The sequence below is a fragment of the Vipera berus genome (genome assembly GCF_964194415.1).
Source record: "Vipera berus genome assembly, chromosome: 1".
In the NCBI taxonomy this organism is placed as follows: domain Eukaryota; kingdom Metazoa; phylum Chordata; class Lepidosauria; order Squamata; family Viperidae; genus Vipera; species Vipera berus.
The window spans coordinates 55833243-55854728 of record NC_138202.1 but is presented as its reverse complement, the minus strand read 5'-3'; the positions used below and the strand labels follow the sequence as shown (position 1 = coordinate 55854728).

The following is a 21486-nucleotide window of genomic DNA, read 5'->3' as shown; positions in this document are numbered from 1 at the left end:
TCGAATCCAAGGCAAACCATTCAATATCACAGTAGTCCAGGTCTATGCCCCAACCACCAGTGCTGAAGAGGATGAAATTGACCAGTTCTATGAAGCACTACAGCACCTTATAGAACTAACACCAAAAAATGATGTTCTTATCATCATGGGGGATTGGAATGCTAAAGTAGGAAGCCAAAAGATAACTGGAATAACAGGCAAGTTTGGCCTTGGAGTGCAAAATGAAGCAGGGCACAGGCTGATAGAATTCTGTCAAGAGAATACAATGGTCATAGCAAACACTCTTTTCCAACAACCCAAGAGACGGCTCTACACATGGACATCACCAGATGGTCAACACAGAAATCAGATTGACTATATGCTCTGCAGCCAAAGATGGAGAAGCTCTATACAGTCAGTAAAAACAAGACCAGGAGCTGACTGTGGCTCAGACCATGAGCTTCTCCTTGCAAAGTTTAGGCTTAAACTGAAGAAAGTAGGGAAAAGCACTAGGCCACTCAGGTATGAATTAAATCATATCCCTGTTGAATATACAGTAGAGGTGACAAATAGATTTAAGGAATTAGATCTGATAGACAGAGTGCCTGAAGAACTATGGACAGAGGTTCGCGACATTGTACAACAGGTAGCAACCAAAACCATCCCAAAGAAAAAGAAATGCAAGAAAGCAAAATGGCTGTCTGAGGAAGCTTTGCAAATAGCTGAGAAAAGGAGGGGAGCGAAAGGCAAGGGAGAAAAAGAAAGATACGCCCCATTGAATGCAGAATTCCAGAGAATAGCTAGAAGAGATAAGAATGCCTTCTTAAATGAACAGTGCAAAGAAATAGAAGAAAATAATAGAATAGGGAGGACCAGAGATCTTTTCAAGAAAATTGGAGAAATGAAGGGAACGTTTAATGCAAAAATGGGCATGATAAAGGACCAAAATGGCAGGGACCTAACAGAGGCAGAAGAGATTAAGAAGAGGTGGCAAAATTACACAGAAGAACTATACAAGAATGAGCTTAACGTCCCTGATAATCACAATGAGGTGGTCACTGACCTCGAGCCAGACATCCTAGAATGTGAAGTGAAGTGGGCCTTAGAAAAGCTGAGCAACAACAAAGCTAGTGGAAGTGACAGTATTCCAGCTGAGCTATTCAAAATCTTAAAAGACAATGCAGTAAAAGTGCTACACTCAATTTGCCAGCAAATTTGGAAAACTCAACAATGGCCACAGGATTGGAAAAGATCAGTTTACATTCCAATTCCAAAGAAAGGCAGTGCCAAAGAATGTTCAAACTATCGCACCATTGCACTCATTTCTCATGCTAGTAAAGTCATGCTTAAAATCCTACAAGCTAGACTTCAGCAGTATGTGGATCGAGAACTACCAGAAGTGCAGGCAGGATTTCGAAGAGGCAGAGGAACTAGAGATCAAATTGCCAACATACGCTGGATCATGGAGAAAGCTAGGGAGTTCCAGAAAAACATCTACTTCTGCTTCATTGACTATGCTAAAGCCTTTGATTGTGTGGATCATAACAAACTGTGGCAAGTTCTTAAAGAGATGGGAGTACCAGACCATCTTATTTGTCTCTTGAGAAACCTATATGCGGGTCAAGAAGCAACAGTGAGAACTGGACACGGAACCACTGATTGGTTCAAAATTGGGAAAGGAGTCCGGCAAGGCTGTATACTGTCGCCCTGCCTATTTAACTTATATGCAGAGCACATCATGAGAAAGGCAGGGCTAGATGAATCAAAAGTTGGAATTAAGATTGCCGGAAGAAATATCAACAACCTAAGATACGCAGATGATACCACTCTAATGGCAGAAAGTGAAGAAGAACTAAAGAGCCTCTTGTTGCAGGTGAAGAAGGAGAGTGCAAAACTTGGGTTGAAACTTAACATTAAGAAAACCAAGATCATGGCATCTGGCCCTCTCAATTCCTGGCAAATAGATGGGGAAGAAATGGAGGTAGTGACAGATTTTATTTTCCTGGGCTCCAAGATCACTGCAGATGGGGACTGTAGCCAAGAAATTAAAAGACGCTTGCTCCTGGGGAGGAAAGCCATGGCAAATCTAGACAGCACACTAAAAAGCAGAGACATCACCCTGTCAACAAAAGTGCGTATAGTCAAGGCTATGGTCTTCCCAGTTGCAACGTATGGCAGTGAAAGTTGGACCATAAGAAAGGCTGAGCGCCAAAGAATTGAGGCCTTTGAACTGTGGTGCTGGAGAAGACTCCTGCGAGTCCCTTGGACCGCAAGGCGATCAAACCGGTCAGTCCTAGAGGAGATCAATCCTGACTGCTCTTTAGAAGGCCAGATCCTGAAGCTAAAACTCAAGTACTTTGGCCACCTAATGAGAAGGAAGGACTCACTGGAGAAGAGCCTAATGCTGGGAAAGATCGAGGGCAATAGAAGAAGGGGACGACAGAGAATGAGGTGGCTGGATGGAGTCACTGAAGCAGTAGGCGTGAGCTTAAATGGACTCCAGAAGATGGTAGAGGACAGGAAGGCCTGGAGGAATGTTGTCCATAGGGTCGCGATGGGTCGGACACGACTTCGCAGCTAACAACAACAACTGATGGAAGCTGGAGTCATGTACATGTTTAGATCCTTGGTGTCTGAATTAAGAAGTAATGTGTAAAAAATGTTTATCCATGGATGTTTTTATCTGGGTGAGATTATGAAGTGTTGATTGGAAGGGAAGAATGCAACAGTTAATTAATGTAAATTATATGGTTCCTTGATTATCAGTATTTCTTTATTTATTCAATTTCTATAGTCTCCCAACTCAAGCAAGTGATTCTGGGAAGCTTACAGTTCTATAATTATAAAACAAAACAATTAAAAACAATAAAATAATAAAAACATCAACAAAAGAAATATAGGTAGTGCTCGACTTACAATGGTTCATTTAGTGTCCTTTTGAAACAACATCACTGAACAAACTGACTTATGACCATTTTCCACACAACCATTGCATCATCCCCATAGTCACATGACCAAAATTTGGCCATTTGGCAACAGATTCATGTTTATGATAGTTTCAGTATCCTAGTGTCATGTGATCACCTTTTGCAACCTTCTGACATGCAAAATCAATGGGGAAGCCAGATCCACTTAACAACTGTGCTACTAGCCTACTAACTGCAGTGATTCACAGCAGTGACAAGAAAGGTTGTAAAATGGGGCAAAATTCACTTAAAAATGTCTCAGTTACAGAAAATTGGGGCTCAGTTGTGGTCAGTTAAATTCCATTAACTCTTACCTAGAGCCAAAATAGTATTAACTGTTGTTGAATAGGTTCCTGGGCATAGGTATGAGCACTAAATTAGTTTAATTGGGAACTTCATCTCAAGACACCTGTGTGCCTGGATGCGATTTTACAACTTTATAATTTTAAGCAAATGCTGCAATCATTAAGCAAATCACTGTATTCCTATGGTGAGTTTTGTGGAAACCTACCGAAAAGGCCAGAATCGGCAAAAAAATGTTGTGAATTGCAGTCACATGACAATATGTGTTGTGGGTGTATGTGGGTGTACACATAATAGTATTTTTTTGAGAGCTGAATGCAACACAATTTTCATTTTAACGCATGCTGATTAGTGTACATTTGAAGTAGCAATACAATTTTTATTCTGTTCGCTATTCTATTCTAATGGAATGCTGCAACAGGCCATAAAGGTGAGCTGGTTGCCAAATGTCTAAAATGTGGTCATGTGACCATGGGTGCATGTGCAGGTGGTAAGTATAACATCTAATGGTAGCTAAGTCAAAGGCTTAGCTGGCTGGCTGTAAGATGAAGTGAATGCTTATTAATTTAGTTCTTTCATAAGATTAATCACAGAATAGAGATACAGAAATAATTTTTATGTTATATCTGTTTTCCAGCATATTCAGAAAGTATTGCATTAATTTATTTAAATTATTTAAATAATTTAGAACTTTAGTCACTTAATGAAGATATCAGCTTGGTCATAAATGCTGTAAAGTACATTGGAAGAGACTAGTTATATTTGTAAAAGTATATAATTTTCATTGCAGAAATGGATGATGAAGATTGTGAAAGAAGAAGAATGGAGTGTTTGGATGAGATGTCTGATCTTGAAAAACAGTTTACAGATCTCAAAGATCAGTAAGTAAACCAATGATCTCATACTTCTCTTAGATTCTAATATAAGCTATAGTCTTGAATATGTACATTAAATTATCCATCTAAATCAGAATGGGCAGACAACTGATCATTAGCTTTCAGATCTACACTTTCAGATCTAGCCCAAACAATGTCTCAATAAAAAGTTGACTATAATTTAATGTATTAGTCTATTTTTGAATCTTACTAATTTCTTCTGGGCTGATGGGTTTAGTAGGAATGCCTTTTGCCAATTAAGAAGATCTTAGAAATATGAATATACAGGTAATTCTCGACTTACAACAGTTCATTTAGTGACCATTCAAAGTTACAGTGGCACTGAAAAATGTGACTTATGAACATTTTTCACAGTTATGACCTTTGTAGCATCCCCATGATCAGGGGTCAGCAACCTGAAACAGTGAAAGAGCCACTCAGAACCGGTTCCCTCACAAAAGGAAAAACTGGGAGCCGCAAAAACTCTGTGCGCATGCGCGTACATGCGCGCATGTGCAGAACAGGGTTTGACTGAAGAGTGGAGCCAAGGCGAGATATGCACCTACCCTGCATATTTGAATTGATTGGTTGAACTTTTTTAGTCCCACTTTTTTTTTTTTTTGGACTGCACATGGCAGAGGACTGGGAGCCGCAAGAGACGGCTGAAAGAGCCGAATGAGGCTCCGGAGCCGCAGGTTGCAGACCTGTGCCCATGATCATGTGATCAAAATTCAGATGTTTGGCAGCTGGTTCATATTTATGACCTTTGCAGTGTCCCAAGGTCATGTGCTTTTCTTTTGCGACCTTCTGACAAGTAAAGTCGATGGGGAAGCCAGATCACTTAACAACCAGGTTATTAACTTATCAGCTGCAGTGATTCACTTAACAACTGCGGCAAAAAAGATCGTAAAATGGAGCAAAACTCACTTAACAAATGTTTCACTTAACAACAGAGGTTTTGGGCTCAATTGTGGTCCTAAGTCGAGGACTACCTGCACACTGTTCTATGCTTGGCTTTAATATAATGTACTCTATTTTCATTATATTAAGACTTTACAAAGAGAGGTTAAGCCAAGTGGATGCAAAGCTACAGGAAGTCATTGCAGGAAAGGCACCAGAGTACTTGGAACCACTGGCAGCTCTGCAAGAAAACATGCAAATCCGAACAAAAGTGGCAGGTGAGTGCATGAGTCGTTGACTCAGTTTGGTATACTGTATTGCTGCAAGGTAATGGCAAAAGGAAAATGCTAACAAAAGTTTCAGCGCTTCTGAAGCCTTTGACTTTAAAGCAATTGAGGCTGAATTATTTGTTATATTTTTTGGCCTCGTATTTAAATAGCAGTAGCGTACAAGGTCATTCATGATAGCATTCTGTTTCCCAAATAAATGCATGTGTATAATCTCTCACCAAAAGCAATCACGGTTGTGTTGTTCTCTTGGGGGAGAAGCTTAAAAATACAGAGCTGGGTGATACATTTATTAAAACCAACCAAAATAACACAAATTGGTATAAAAATTCCTCAGATCTCTTCAATAAATAGCTTGTAGAAAGCAAGGGACAGGAAGAAAGGAAAAGTTTTTTTTAAAAAAACATCAGCCAGATATTTGTTGGTTGCCGCATATCTGCCTGCATATTGTTGCTAAATTGTAATAAAGTTTTTGTACTTTATACAAAGTATTATTTTTTACATACTATTTTATTGCAGTTGACACAGCAACAAAAGATATTCTTGAATCACAGCCCAGAGGCTAGGCAGGGTGATCTATTTGAGTTAGCTCTAGAAACTTCAAGGTTTTTCTCATCAAACGGTACCCCTGCTCCCAAAGAATATGTTTTTTGTTGTCCATTCTGTTTTCCAGCAAACAAAAAATGCCATTTCTCCCTTCTATCCAGTCTCTTTCCTATTTCTTCACTCATGAAGAAAAACCCAGTGGATTGGTTTTGTATTATTTTTATTACCTACTAGACCAGGGGTCAGCAACCTGAAACAGTGAAAGAGCCACTCGGAACCGGTTCCCTCACAAAAGGAAAAACTGGGAGCCGCAAAAAATGTGTGTGCATACGCATACATGCGCGCATGTGCAGAACAGGGTTTGACTGAAGAGTGGAGCCAAGGCGAGATATGCACCTACCCTGCATATTTGAATTGATTGGTTGAACTTTTTTAGTCCTGCTTTTTTTTTTTGGACTGCACATGGCAGAGGACTGGGAGCCGTAGGAGACGGCTGAAAGAGCCGCATGTGGCTCCGGAGCCGCGGGTTGCAGACCTGTGTACTAGACGTGTAGCAGGCAGGGATCAGTGGCTAATTTCTTATTTGCTTTCTGCAAGGAAGTGGTTCCTCCATTCAGTAGCATAGCAACAGTAATAACACTTAAACTATATAGCGCTTCATAGTGCTTTACAGCCCTCTCTAAGCTATTTACAGAGTCAGCATGTTGCCCACAACAATCTGGGTCCTCATTTTACTGACTTCAGAAAGGTGGAAGGCTGAGTCAACCTCAAGGCTGTCAGGATCAAACTCCTGGCAGTGGGCAGAATTAGCCTGCAATACTGCATTCTAACCACTGTGCCACTGTGGCTCTTAGTGTAGTGTTGAACAAGTAACAGAAGAAGACAGAAAGATAAACACTTCAGGGTTGTTGGAGAAATTCAGTGGTGCTTTTCAGAGCTATGTGAAACCTACCTACATTGGTGTCATTGTGTTCATTATCTCAAGAAAGGATGGGGGAGAGGGAGGGAAGGAAGTTCTCTGAATCTTACTTTTTAGAATTAAGATTGCATTATATGCCACTTGTTCACACTCTCTAATCTGTTTACCATAAGTGCCTTCCTTTTGATTTTGACTTTTTCAGCCATTCAACAAATGTATAACTAATCTAGAATTTTTAAAAAATGAGGGAAGAAGGGTTGTTCAATTAATAAATGGACTGTAAACTTTAATGGCTGCCCATTTTGCTGGTCTGAATTAATGTTCACTGAGCAATTCTAATAATAATGCTCAAGTTCTATAAGTCTTCTGTAACATAACAAATACTCTTATAAATAACATGAAGATATATAATTTTTAGAGGAGTGCTTGAGCCTTGTAAAGCCAGGGAAGATATCTCATTGGATTGGGATTAAAACTAATTTAGGCTTTGCACAAATGGAGATGTAAAGCAAATCTTTTTTGTAAATCCCACTTTTGTCTGTTGGGAATTTTCAGAATGGCTGGGAAATACATTCCATGATGCTCTTCTCCAATTAATATTAAATGAATATTTTTATAGGTATCTACAGAGAACTCTGTTTGGAATCTGTAAAAAACAAGTATGAATGTGAAATCCAGGCTTCCCGACAGCATTGTGAGGTATTGTTTTACGTTGGAAATGTTTTAATATAATTGGTTGTATTTAGTTCTGAAGTAATAAACTCACTACACTAAGCTATATATTTGAAGAATATTTTGAAAATATTATATACTTACACCTACAAAAAGGTGGTTAGTTTAGTTTAAAATATCTTGACAGCTTTGTCAGTCTTATTAATTGTTCTTGTGAAATTCTTGCTCAAAATTTTTTTTGTTATGTTTTTGCAGTTAGGTTGAAAGCCTATAATGAATCAAATGCCTCGAGCTTTTGTATACTTAAGATAATATACATCCTGCATAAATTTTACCCAGGCTATTTTAAGATATGTATCAGCTTTATAACATCACCTGAACCACATTTTTGCATATTTTGTGTGCAGTTTTTGTTTCAAGAAACACTTCTGTGTTGTGGCATATTAATTGCATACTCAGGAAGAAGAAAAAACGTTCAAATATTATTTCATTCAATTTGTTCATAAAGTATTTAGTATTATTAAATGAGATCAGAGTAATGAATTTGATTTTTTTCTTTAAAAATAGGCATACAGCTATAAATAAAACTATAAAACTATATAATATTTTTAGTTTTTTAATGGCTTTTACTGTTTTTATTGTTTTTAAAATCTTTTTAGGAATTTAATTGTAATGTAAGTTTCTGAATTGTGCGCTGCTTAGTGTCGTTTGCCAACATGGATGGCTATAGAAATCAAATGAATGAATGAACAAATGAATGAATAAAATAAAACATTGTTTTATAAGAGGATAGAGCTTTCATGAAGCCTAACAGTAAATTCTATACATGCCCTTCCAAAGTTGTTTATGTAGCTTGTATGGTTTTTGTATATTAAAATACATTCTCAAAGACACCAGAAGCAGTTATAAGATTAGTGGATTTCTACTTATGATGGTAGAGACCAATTATGTTATAATAATCTTGGACTATATATACTCTTTAGTCAATTACAGCAGAATGCAAATTTGATGGATAAATGAACCGGGACAAATTACTTCACTTCTTTCCCATGATCTTATACGTACCACCTATTTTTGGTGAAATCTTTGATAACATAGCTTTTTGTTTTCAGTGAACCAAGAAACTGCTTAAAGCAGGGGTGTCAAACTGCCGGCCTGCGGGCCGGATGCATCATAGCGAAACCGTGCCCACTCCATTGCTGGCAATGGCAAAAAAAGTCTCAATACGTCGCAACATGTCACTTGACGTTGCGAGTGTGACATCCCTGGCTTGAAGCCTCTCTCCATATCAAAATCTGATGCTAATGTGAGGAAGGCATTAGGACAGTTTATTGCCAGTTTGATAAGCCTTGCAATGAAGTGCGCCTAGGTGAACTAATTCTAATTTATTATAAGGTTACATTAACAGAATCCTGCAAGTCTGAAAATACATTTCTTTCCCCAACCTTTGCCTTTATAGCCCAAGAACAAGGGTAGGCAACCTTGGCTCTTTTATGACTCGTAGACTTCAACTCCCAGAATTCCTGAGCCAGCCATGCTGAGGGGAAAGGGAGAGGTTTCTAAGCTGAGCCATGCTGGCTCAGGAATTCTGGGAGTTGAAGTCCACAAGTCATAAAAGTCCGGGTTTGGATGGGGAGAAACAGGCTTCGTCTCAATCCTGCCAAGACTGAGTGGCTGTGCATACCGGCATCTCGGACTGACCAGCTTTTTCCATCTTTAACGATGGGGGGTGAGGTGTTACCCCCCCGTCGATAGGGCTCGCAACTTGGGTGTCCTCCTGGATTCACGGCTCAGTTTTGAAGATCATATAGGAGCCGTGACCAGGGGGGCTTTTGCCCAGGTTCGCCTGGTGCGCCAGCTGCGGCCCTATCTGGACCGAGATGCCCTACGCACAGTCACTCATGCGCTCGTGACCTCCCGGTTAGACTACTGTAATGCTCTCTACATGGGGCTGCCCTTGAGGACCACTCGGAGGCTTCAACTGGTGCAGAATGCAGCCGCGCGAGTTGTTATGGGAGCTTCCCGATACTCCCGTGTAACACCTCTACTCCGTGAGCTGCATTGGCTTCCAGTTGCCCTCCGGGTGAGATTCAAAGGTGCTGGTGATGACCTATAAAGCCCTAAATGGCTTGGGTCCGGATTATCTAAGGGAACACCTGCTGCCGGCATCAACTTCCCATCGTCCTGTGCGATCCCACAGGGAGGGCCTTCTCAAGGTACCGCTGGTTAAGGAATGCCGGCGGGTTATTCCCAGGGGGAGGGCGTTCTCTGTGGCTGCGCCGGCCCTATAGAACCAACTACCCACGGAACTTAGGATTGCCCCCGACCTTCGTTCATTTCGCCGGGACCTGAAAACCTGGCTCTTCGAGCTGTCTGGCCCAGACTGAGGGGTTTTTAATTTTTAATTGGATTTTAGATTTTAATTTTTAGGGCTTAAATTTAATTAATTGTTTTAATCTGATTTTAATTTTTGTATTTTATGTTTTAATTGCCTTGTAAACCGCCCTGAGTCCTACGGGAATAGGGCGGTATATAAACTCAATAAATAAATAAATAAAAGAGCCAAGGTTGCCTACCCCTGCACAAGAAACAAGGGAGAGTCCTTCCTGAGACATTTGCCACACCCACATTCCTTCTGCAGGCTAAGCTGCCTCTTATCCAACTTCTCCTCTGGCTGTGGCTCTTCCCTGTGTCACCCAAGATCATCCCCATGTATCATTCATTACATTACCTCTCAATACAATCCCTAATCATGCTTGAGCAGGGGGCTGGACTAGAAGACCTCCAAGGTCCATTGCAGCTCTATTCTATTCATTTGAACATGTACAGCACAAATTTAAACAACCATGGAAACAGAGGGCTTTGTCAGTAGCCCCAGGCTGAATAGTTGAAGATATCATATGTCACGTCATATGGATTTTTGCTCAAATAATGTCAGAAATATTAGTGCATCAGCATTAAATTTTATATGAACTTTTATATGAATCTCAAATTCCTGCTTGCAGTGGCCAAAACTGTCTAGAGGCAAGGCTGATCATTACTGGGCAAAACAGATCTGGATGAGTATAACAGATATAAAAGTTTGCCATCTGAATTTTTTTTGTATATAAATGGGATTTAGAAAACTTCAGGGTCTCCTTTATTTTGTCTGCCCTTTATTTAGAGTAGCTACAAATGATAAAACATTTTTTTAAAAAGTGGAGTTCTTTGCTTTCTAACTTTTGGGGTTTTAATATGTCTCTAATTATTGTTTTAAATTTTAAATTTGGGCATTATATTTAATGGTTTTTTAACTTTTGTATTCTGTTTTTTATATTTATTGCCCTGTACACTGCCCTGAGTCCTTCGGGAGAAGGGCGGTATAAAAATATAATAAATAAGTAAATAAATAAATAAGTAAATAAATAAATAAATAAATAAATAAATAAATAAATAAATAAATAACTGTAATATGTTTAGGGAATCTGTTTTACTGGAATTGCATGTGCCTCTCCTTTTCTGTTCTTATTGTTACCTTTATTCAGTGGGCTTTCATTTTCCATACTTATGAAATTAGATTTTTTATTTTATGGAGTTTACTACTTGGGGCAAGAAAATCCCCTTTAATACTTGTTATGACATATACCCACTTGGAATTTCTGTGAAAAGAGAACATCTCTACAGTATTTGTGAGGATGTTATCTGCTTCACGTAACTGTGGATGACCTTTCAGAGTGAATACCCTATTAATTTTTCCTTTCAGAGTGAAAAGCTCTTGTTGTATGATACTGTTCAGAGTGAACTAGAAGAGAAAATCAGACGACTTGAAGAAGACCGACATAGTATTGACATTACTTCAGGTAAGTTACTATTCAACAGATAAAGTGTGAATGAATGAGTCACTACCCAAATTAATTAGAATCCACGTAAAGAAGATTGCAGTGAATTGTAGTACTTACTTGGCTTATCTTTGGAGCTTCTATTTTGTCTGCAAAACAAATTGAGAAGAATTAAGAGTCTTAAGTTATCTTTTTAGATTTACCTTCTACTTGTACATTCTACCTAAAAAATTTGATCAGCTAGCTCATTGTTCTTCCACCTCAGCAACTTTAAGATGGGTAGACTTTAACGCCCAGAATTCCCCATTTAGCATGCTAAATGTTAAAATCTACCCATTTTAAACTTGCTGAGGTTGAGAAAAATTGAGCTAGCTCATGTCTCTTAATGAGCCTCAAGTTTCCTCCCTGATGCCTTGTGATACTTAAAGTTAACCTAAAGCAGGTTTCCCAATCTCTTTAGCTCGTTGACCTTTTCATGAAATTTCAGATTGTTCATTGATCCTCAAATATTTATTATATGAAAATAATTTAATAAGTACCACTGTAATGATAGCATCAGTAGCGATAATCACACACACACACACACACACACACACACACACGGATAATCTCATTGTCTCTTAGAGGTTGATATTGACCACTGGGAAACCCTGACTTAAAAGATGCATGAATAAAGATAATTTCCCATTCTCTGAACACCTGACCTATTTGAAGGTGGGCAGTTTTTGAAAGAGAGGAAGAAAGTGTTGATGGAATAAGGGAAAATAAACACACTTGTGGCGGTTTGGGTAACTTTGTTATTGTTTTAAAGTAGTCCTCATAATTTCTTAAATACGATTTAAGATATAAATCTGCTTTTCCCCCCAAATGTAGATATTTGGTTTTTTAGAGAGACTCAGCCTATGAACTGTGGGATTAAAAATGTGTAATTGCAACATTTTTTCTCTTTCTCAGAGTTATGGAATGATGAACTTCAATCTAGGAAAAAAAGAAAGGATCTATTTAGTCCAGAGAAGAAGAAACCTGTTGTTGTATCAGATATCCTTTAATGGCTGCCATAAATATACATTTATCATGCTATTCTATTTTGGAATAAGCAACATTGTGCAAAGCATTGAAAAAGAGTAAGAAGCAGTAAACAAAATTAATGAAATGCTGGAGATAAGGCTAAAGAAAAAGAAAATCTTAACTAATTTTAGTTTACATCAGCACTGTTCAACCTATCTTTCCGAGCCTTTCTGTTACAAATCAAGAATGTTTATAATACAGGTACAGTGTAGGTGGTACCTCGGTCAATAGTAATAACTGTGAGAGGGATCTCGGAGTCTTAGTGGACAATCACTTATATATGAGCCAGCAGTGTGCTGCAGCTGCCATAAAAGCCAACACAGTTCTAGGCTGCATTTAGAGGGATAGAATCAAGATCATGTGAAGTATTAATACTACTTTACAATGCCTTGGTAAGGCCACACTTGGAATACTGCATCCAACTTTGGTCACCACGATGTAAAAAAGATGTTAAGACTCTAGAAAGAGTACAGAGAAGAGCAACAAAGATGATCAGGGGACTGGAGGCTAAAACATATAAAGAACGGTTGCTGGAATTAGGTATGTCTAGTTTAATGATAAGAAGGACTAAGGGTGACATGATAGCAATGTTTCAATTTCTCAGGGGCTGCCACAAAGAAGAGGGAGTCAAGCTATTCTGCAAAGCACCTGAAGGCAGGACAAGAAGCAATGGATGGAAACTAATCAAGGAGAGAAGCAACCTAGAACTAAGAAGAAATTTCCTGACAGAGTAATTAATCAGTGGAACAACTTGCCTCCAGAAATTGTGAATGCTCCAACACTGGAAGTTTTTAAGATTGATTGGACAACCATTTGTCTGAAATAGTATAGTGTTTCCTGCCTAAGTAGGGGGTTGGACTAGAAGATCTCCAAGGTCCCTTCCAACCTATTCTATTCTATTCTATTCTATTCTATTCTATTCTATTCTATTCTATTCTATTCTATTCTATTCTATTCTATTCTATTCTATTCTATTCTATTCTATTATTCTATTCTATTCTATTCTATTCTACTCTATTCTATTCTCTCTTTTTTCCCCTTTGGTGCCTTTGAGTCATTGTTGACTCCTGGTGACTGCCTGGACTAGCCCCTGCTGGTTTTTTGGGCAAGATTTTGGAATGCTTTTCCATTCTGTTATTCCTAGACTGAGAGAGAGTGACTGTAACAAGGTCACCCAGCTGGCTTTTCTGCCTAAGAAGGGACTAGAACTCTTAGATTCCTGGTTTCTGGCCTGCTACTTTAACCACCACACGAAATTAGCTCTCTTCTTTCTAACTTAACTGGGTATAGTTAGTTCACTTACATTGTTGCTTATTTGTCACCTTTCCTAAAACATGCATAGGGAAACAGGATGGTAATTTGAAGACTGTGACAAAAATCATGAGCATCATATTTTAATAGAGCCTAAGGATAAATTTGACCAGTGTAGTTTTCATTCTATATGTCTAGTGTGAGCAATATAGTATAATATTAACCCCTCTAAGAAAACCAAGATCATGGCATCCATCCCTCTCAGTTCCTGGCAAATAGATGCGGAAGAAATGTAGGTAGTAACAGATTTTTATTTTCCTGGGCTCCAAGATCACCGCAGATGGGGACTGCAGCCAAGAAATTAAAAGATGCTTGCTCCTGGGGAGGAAAGCCATGGCAAATCTAGATAGCACACTAAAAAGCAGAGACATCACCCTGCCAACAAAAGTGTGTATAGTCAAGGCTATGGTCTTCCCAGTTGCAATGTATGGCTGTGAAAGTTGGACCATAAGAAAGGCTGAGCGCCAAAGAATTGAGGCCTTTGAACTGTGGTGCTGGAGAAGACTCCTGCGAGTCCCTCGGACTGCAAGGCGATCAAACCGGTTTGTCCTAGAGGAGATCAACCCTGACTGCTCTTTAGAAGGCCAGATCCTGAAGCTAAAACTCAAATACTTTGGCCACCTAATGAGAAGGAAGGACTCACTGGAGAAGAGCCTAATGCTGGGAAAGATTGAGGGCAATAGAAGAAGGGGATGAGAGAGAATGAGGTGGCTGGATGGAGTCACTGAAGCAGTAGGCGTGAGCCTAAATGGACTCCAGAAGATGGTAGAGGACAGGAAGGCCTGGAGGAACGTTGTCCATGGGGTCGCAGTGGGTCGGACACAACTTCGCAGTTAACAACAAAAACAACAACTCTAAATATTGTCATCCAATATTGTTATGAATACACTTATCCCAGATTTCTTTTCACTGGTTTAGGGCTTTTATATTTATGTGTAGATCAGATTTTTCCCCCAGAAAAAGATTTGCAGATTTTGTTTCCTTCCAGCTTGAAAGGATATTCATGCTGTATAATGAAATGCATTCATTTTAATTTAAATCTCAATGCTTGAAAATAAATGTGGGAAAATAATTTATGAATTTATAGAAAGTAGTCTTAGCCTTCTTATGCAGTTAATTCCTGATCTGTTTTACTTGGTGGGTATGACACATAGGTTTTTAAAATGTGATCCATTTTTGAAAAAGTACAACTTCCTTAACATATTAACGGCCCTATATTGTGTATATGCTACAAGATCTTGATATACTTGAAGACTGGACAACAATAAGGAAGGTATGTATATTTTTAAGTGCCTAGTTTTAAAATATTTATAAGTAGTCATATTTATGTGTACATTTTTAGACTATGGAAATAAAGAAAAAGATGATCCTGTAACTATTTTGTAGGAAGAGAGGTAAATTATGGTATGTCGTATTGATTGATTTGATGGTGGATTGATAGGTTGCTCCTACAAAATGTGTGTATATATTCAGTTATGGTGGTACCTCGGTACTTGCCATTAATTGGTTCCAGGAAGCACGATGAGTAATAAAAACAATGAGTGCCAAAGAAAGCACATGACTTATCACATGACCCTTTGTTTTGGCTGGGAAGGACTTCCTGTTTGTCCATTTTCCTATATCAGCGACCTTCCCAGCAAAGCCAACTTCCTGTCTGCCCTCTGCAGTCATCCCCCTTTTCCTATTGCAGCACATCGAGGACCACACAAACAATAAATACCCGGACAACATTTTCACGTTAAAATGCTTTGAGTACCAAATTTGACAAGTTTTGACCCATCGAGTACCAAGGTACCACTGTATTTGAAACAAGAAAGAAAATAATCACCTAGCATAATCACATGGCTGAATGACCAATTCGGCCATGTGATTTTTAAGGAACTGAAAAGAAGGTGAATATTTTCAGCATGCACCTGTAATAATTACTTCCAGCATGCATCTAAAGTGGGAGATGCATTACCAAATATACTGCTCAAAAAAAATAAAGGGAACACAAGATAAGACATCCTACTATTAAATACAGTACATTGTGTTGTTTAAGTGTTCCCTTTATTTTTTTGAGCAGTATATAATAAATAGAATATGTCTATTTATCTGAGGCCTCTGTGCACAGTTTGCACTTTGGGTTCTGTCTAGTGTGTTAGGCCCCATGCTTCAACTGCTTAGTGCTTGTTCTTTATATTAAAAACACATCTCCAGGATTACAGCAGCTGTAGCATATACCAGTCCTTTGGTTCTGAGTTATGGTGGTAGTAGGGATGGTTGTTTGGGCTCTATTGTAATCTTCTAGCATGCTAGCATATGGTACTTCAACGCTGAACCTTGGTAAGTGATTTTGAGGATTGAGTGTAGCTGATTTATCCATGACCTTATCCATATTAATTGCTCTGTAATGGAGGGTGTGGCAGTGATGCTCCATCTTCAAATGTTGGCTGCATATCCAGTTCTTCTTCTGAGTCTTCTTGAGTCTGGGATGTAATATATAGTTGGTCTATCTCACTTCTTTTTTATTATATTGAAGTGTTGGGTAATTGTTTCTCAGTTAATGTGGGTCTTTTCTGTCCATCTCTTGTTCCCCCGTACGTTTCACTTATCCACTTTCATTCGGTCTACTCTTGCAGTAGCATTCCAAGTTCTTTTATTTTTGTCTATGTATGGTTTATCCCAATAGCCCACTTTTCATTAGATTGTCCTGGTTCTGCAACATCTAGTGCAGACCTTATTAATCGGGGATATCTGAACTGGCATGTCTTTCTTGGGTCATATCACCTGTCTCGGTAAGAAAAGTACCAACTGAGATTCAAATCCCAGTCTCCCACATCAAAGGACGGTGCTCTGATCACTGCACTATTCAATTGCAATATACACACTTCTTCAGAATAAGTTGTCTATGTTTCCATATATTTTTTCCATAGGAGTTGTCATGAAATTCTTTTTTAAAATGAAATTTCTTTAGAAGATAGCTTGCTAAAGAATGACCTCTTTAAAAATGAAAACTTTTTTTTAAAATTTCAGGCAATGGCTACATTGGGACCACATAGAGTGAAAGCAGAACGTAAGGCAACTTACTTTACTCTTTTGCAGTTAATTCATAGAGTAGCCAGTTACATTTATCATGCCCTACTCCATTGCTGCTGAAAAGCAGAGACACTGTGACCATGAATTCACTGATGATGCAGTCAGTTTGCTCTTTTTTCTGTTGTAATTCTTTGTACAGTACCAATATCTACAATGGCTTCCTTCCCACTTTCTGTTTCCTTTCCCACCCTAAAGGTTAGGCTACAGTTCCTAGCAACTACCAGAATGTTAGATTTAAATACAAAAAAGACAATAATTGGAAACTGATTCGTGCCCTTGATGATTTGAGGGCAATTTTTGTTACTTTGGAAAGTTGAGAAGGGTTGGTCTGAGGCAGGTGGTACCTAGATCAAATCAATCAATAAATGTGTATTCTTATAAAAATAATAATAGATCTATTTAAACATTGTTATAATATGAATACAATTTAGCCAGCAATGGACAAAGTTTAGATTCCAAGCTAAATTTTACATAGCTGGCTCAAGAAAATTTATTCTTATGGATGCATTTTTTGGTAAGAATCTACAAACTATTTCTGCTTAAGAGCAGAAGGTAAAATCTCTCATGCATGTATTAACAGGATGTAAAGTAGAGAGAAATCAACTTCCTAAAGCAACTGTTATATTTCATCAGCATTGTCTATACTGCCTCTTTTCAGCACCTGTCAAGTTGGAAAAACACCTACACAGCACACGATCTGAGGAAGGAAAACTCTATTATAATGGGGAATGGTATGGACGTGGACAGACAATATGTATTGATAGGAAAGATGAATGCCCTACAAGGTATGACTTTTTAAAATAAATTGAATACAGTTCAAAGATTTTTTTTTCCTACTGTCTTAGCTGATTTAGGTATATGTAGCTAATTTGGGCATAACAGTTGTGCAGCTGCTGACAGTGAGAGTTCATAATAAAGCATCCTTAGTAGGGTAGCATCAGCCAGAGCACAATAGCAGTAGCATTTAGGCTTATATACTGCCCCATAGTGCTTTGTAGGACTCTCTGGGTGGTTTACAATATAGAGGCATTATTTGCATATTGCCTCCAACAATCTGGGTCCTCATTTTATCAACCTTGGCAGGATGGAAGGCTGAGTCAGCCTTGAGCCTCATCAGGCTGTGGGTAGAGTTAACCTGCAATACTGCAGGTTAACCACTGTGCCACCAGGGCTCCTGTAGAATATAAAATATGGAAAACCTGCAGCTCAATGTCTTTTTTCCACTTCAACCATTTTTTTCTGTTTTATTTTCCAGTTCATCTGTTTGTAATAGGAAGAATATTCTTCATGCGATATATCGTAGCCTTTGTGTTAGCTTTCCAAGAATTATAGCTGTAAACCTTTCTTATTGTCCTTGAAATTGGATGCAGTATATCTTCCTCCAGTATACATATCTCTGTCTCTTTTTATGAGTACCCAAAGGGAAAAAAAATACCGATGAAGTGAAATAAGCACTCCCAGTTTTGTTCTTTTTTACCTTATTGGACCACTGTTTTGTAAATAAAACAGACCTAATGATTACACTTAGGTTATTATAGAATTGCTATAGATAGGCAACAAAACTGTTCCCCATTTACTTAGTCTCTTATTGTATCTAGTCATAGAGCCATACCTGTTTTTTCTTGGCAAAGGAAAGCTGTTTAAAAATGTGAATTATTTCCAGACCAATGCAGTAGTATTGAATATTCTTTTAGCATTAATATTATAGTATTCTGTTAGTTTTTCTTCATTTTCCAGGCATTTGCTGTAATACTTTTAAGTTTTATTACTAGTGATTATAGTCCTGTTTATCAATTGCCATGCAGGTTGGGGTAATATTGCAGTTGTATAGGGACACTGATGCGCTCCTAATTTCTCTTTTCCCTGTTCCTTTTCAGTGCTATAATTACAACAATTAACCATGATGAAGTGTGGTTTAAGAGGTCTGATGGAAGCAAATCCAAACTATATATTTCCCAACTACAAAAAGGAAAATATTCCATCAGACATAATCACAACTGACTATTAAACTAACCAGACAGTGTTAGCCTGTTTGAAGTGTCATAAGATGGAAAATGTATTTACCATTGTGCTCTCATCTGTCTTTGTGGCTGTATCTGTGTATTTTTAGTAGTACAAGTAATCTTCATTCAAACGTTTTAGAATAGGTAACACATAATCATGTTGAACATGACATTTTGCCTCCAATTTGGGTTCAATGCGTGACACAGAAGATAGCTTTGGATTGCCTGGAATTCATGGTTAAGATTGCAGTCCTATAAAGCTTTGTGCATTCATGAACTAGAATTGTACATAGTGGTACAAGGCACTTTTATTTATATGTTTTCCTGTAACAGCTTGTATGACTCAGTCAGCAAGCCAATTTGGAAGTTGCTTAATTGCAGAGATGGTGGTGGTGGAATTGAAAAAGGATGCGTGGAACTATTCTTTTTGGATATTGTATCTTCATGTGGATCTGTGGCTTCCAGATGTTGCTGAACTACAACTCCCAGCATCCCTTTCCATTGCTCTTGTGAGCTAGAGCTGCTGGGCTTCTCCACCTCTGATGCTGGCATCTCTCTTTTTATGGTTATACTCTAAAAACCAGTTGTATAAACTTGACAGTAGTAGAGTTATCTAAAATCATGTAATTGTGAAGTCCATTGCTGCACAGCAGTTGCTCTTCTTGCTTTTTAGCAGTCTTGCTTGTCTTACAAAATATAGACTACCTTTTGCGGGAGTTACATGGATATAGTGTGGTAGTGAAACACTTTTTAAATTAATTGAAAACAACAAAAAAGTAGAGTCTCAAGGAGTTTGCCTGTTTATGCTACTTTGTGTTACCAGTTTCTTTGTAATAACAAAAATAAAAAGTAGCCATAAATACATTGCTTCAAGGCAAATGACACTGTATCCTGGAGTATTAAGTGGTCTTTCTCTTCAAGTTTAAAGTGCCAATTCAATAAAAGATGAAATAATAACAAAAAGTATTGCTGAATATACTGGATAATTGTCCTATAATAAAATGTATCTATAGTTAAGCAAGTGTAACTTTTCAAAATTGTATATTGGGCAAAAATATGTGATGTTTGCTGCTTCAAAATCCTAAAAAGGTTTGAATTTGTAAAATTTAAAATGGAGGTAAGATCTAGCTTCACATGTTTGAAGCACATAGCAGGGGGTATTGTGGGTGTAGGGAGAAGACATTATTTGGTGGTTTTTGTGCACTTTAAACCCATTAAGACGAACGTTCAGGAGAGGGACTTTTGTCTGATGGAAATAACTGCCAAAAGTGTTTGAAGCTTTGGCTTAGATTGGTGCTAAATCTGATTGTTAATAGGCAGCCTCAGTCTTTCTTACAGTCTTGACTAGAGGTTCAGTGGATAATTTAATAATAATCTCAGCAAACATTGCCTTGACAAAAATGGGGAACTATATAAAGAAAACTGAAGCTTCTTTTACAATGGAGATGTGAACACAGTGATCCCTGGAAGATGTAAATACCAGATGGCTATATGAATCAGCCACTCAGCTGCAGGCAAGCATTTTTATCTGTTTTTTTTTCTTTTGTTGTTTTTAGTTTCAAAAGGTTATTTTGGGGGGGGGAATATTGCTTAAATCTCAATTCTGTGGTCTTGATTCTGACAACCCTCATTTCACGTTCTTACCATGCAAGTTTTTGGCAATCAGAAGAATATCACCTTCATTCATCAGCAAGTGCCTGTCACTATTCAGAAATGGCTTTGTGTGTCTTGGAAAGTATTTATTTTGTTTCTGGCATGAAGGATCGGCAACATCTGTTTTCCTGCAGATCCGTAGGTTGGAAATACATCTCTCTCATTTTGTCTGCAATGGGTTGCAAACTCTTTCTGTCCCAAAGCAGGCCACGATGAATAGCGTGGCAGGGAATTGTGGAGGACTAGCCTATTGTTGCTTAAAGCTGTTTGCTACCTGCTCATATTTGCGTGCTGGCAATAAGACCCAGTTGCAAGTTAGCAAATTATGACCTCTCCTGCTTGCCAGTTTACTTTGTTACTGTTACTAAGCCTCAAAACAACAAAACTGCTTTCAACTTTTTATGAAAATGTGTTTGCTGATGTTTGAAAAGAGTTTGACCATTGCCAAAAGTCTGCAGGCTTGTGTATTTAATCCAGAGGAGTAATCTTACTCTGCGTATCTCTCATATTAGCCAAACGTATATAAAGTATTAATGACAGGTTGGCTTTGACAACCCTTCTGTATGTACACAGTTTGATAAAGCTTTTTTTGTAATGATGAAATATTTGTATTTTTTAACCTAGTGTATAAATAAAATAACTCATCATGGAGAATCCAGATAATTGAACCTATTGTCTGTGTGGTTTCTATTCTATTTTTTTTTATTTTGAAGTTTTATTAGTTTATAGTGTATGATACAAAGAAAATACAAAAGTAAATAGTGGAAAAGATAGGTAAGGGAAAGTGAATAGAAAAGTGAGGGAAGGAAAGGGGGAAAAAAGAAAAAAAGGCATTTCCAATTTCTTTTGGTGCAGTAAAATAGAATATCAACATCAAGCCTCAACTTTTTACTTTTACAAAATAGTGTAAACTAGCCATTTCGATAACAAATCTATCTAATCGGTAAAACCCAAAATCAAAATTTCATTTTTTTCAAGCACAAAGTCCAGAAGTGGTTTCCACATAGCAATAAAAGCATTTGTATTCTTTTCTTTAATCAGTACAGTCAATTTAGCCGTCTCTGCTAGCTCCATTAGTTTTTGCAACCATTCCTCCATTTGTGGGAAT

General features: G+C 38.1%; 1 protein-coding gene across 1 annotated transcript in view; it reads left to right on the top strand.

Moving 5' to 3' along the window:
* BRMS1L (BRMS1 like transcriptional repressor) overlaps positions 1-21088 on the top strand; it is a 28152-nt gene extending 7064 nt beyond the window's left edge. The window contains exons 2-10 of the mRNA XM_081325294.1: positions 4039-4129; positions 5174-5301; positions 7395-7474; positions 11190-11286; positions 12220-12303; positions 14853-14917; positions 16660-16699; positions 17381-17507; positions 18600-21088. Coding sequence (XP_081181420.1) covers positions 4039-4129; positions 5174-5301; positions 7395-7474; positions 11190-11286; positions 12220-12303; positions 14853-14917; positions 16660-16699; positions 17381-17507; positions 18600-18723 — 836 coding nt within the window. The 3' untranslated portion in view covers positions 18724-21088. The remainder of the gene's footprint in view (positions 1-4038; positions 4130-5173; positions 5302-7394; positions 7475-11189; positions 11287-12219; positions 12304-14852; positions 14918-16659; positions 16700-17380; positions 17508-18599) is intronic.
* The last annotated feature ends 398 nt before the right edge of the window (positions 21089-21486 follow it).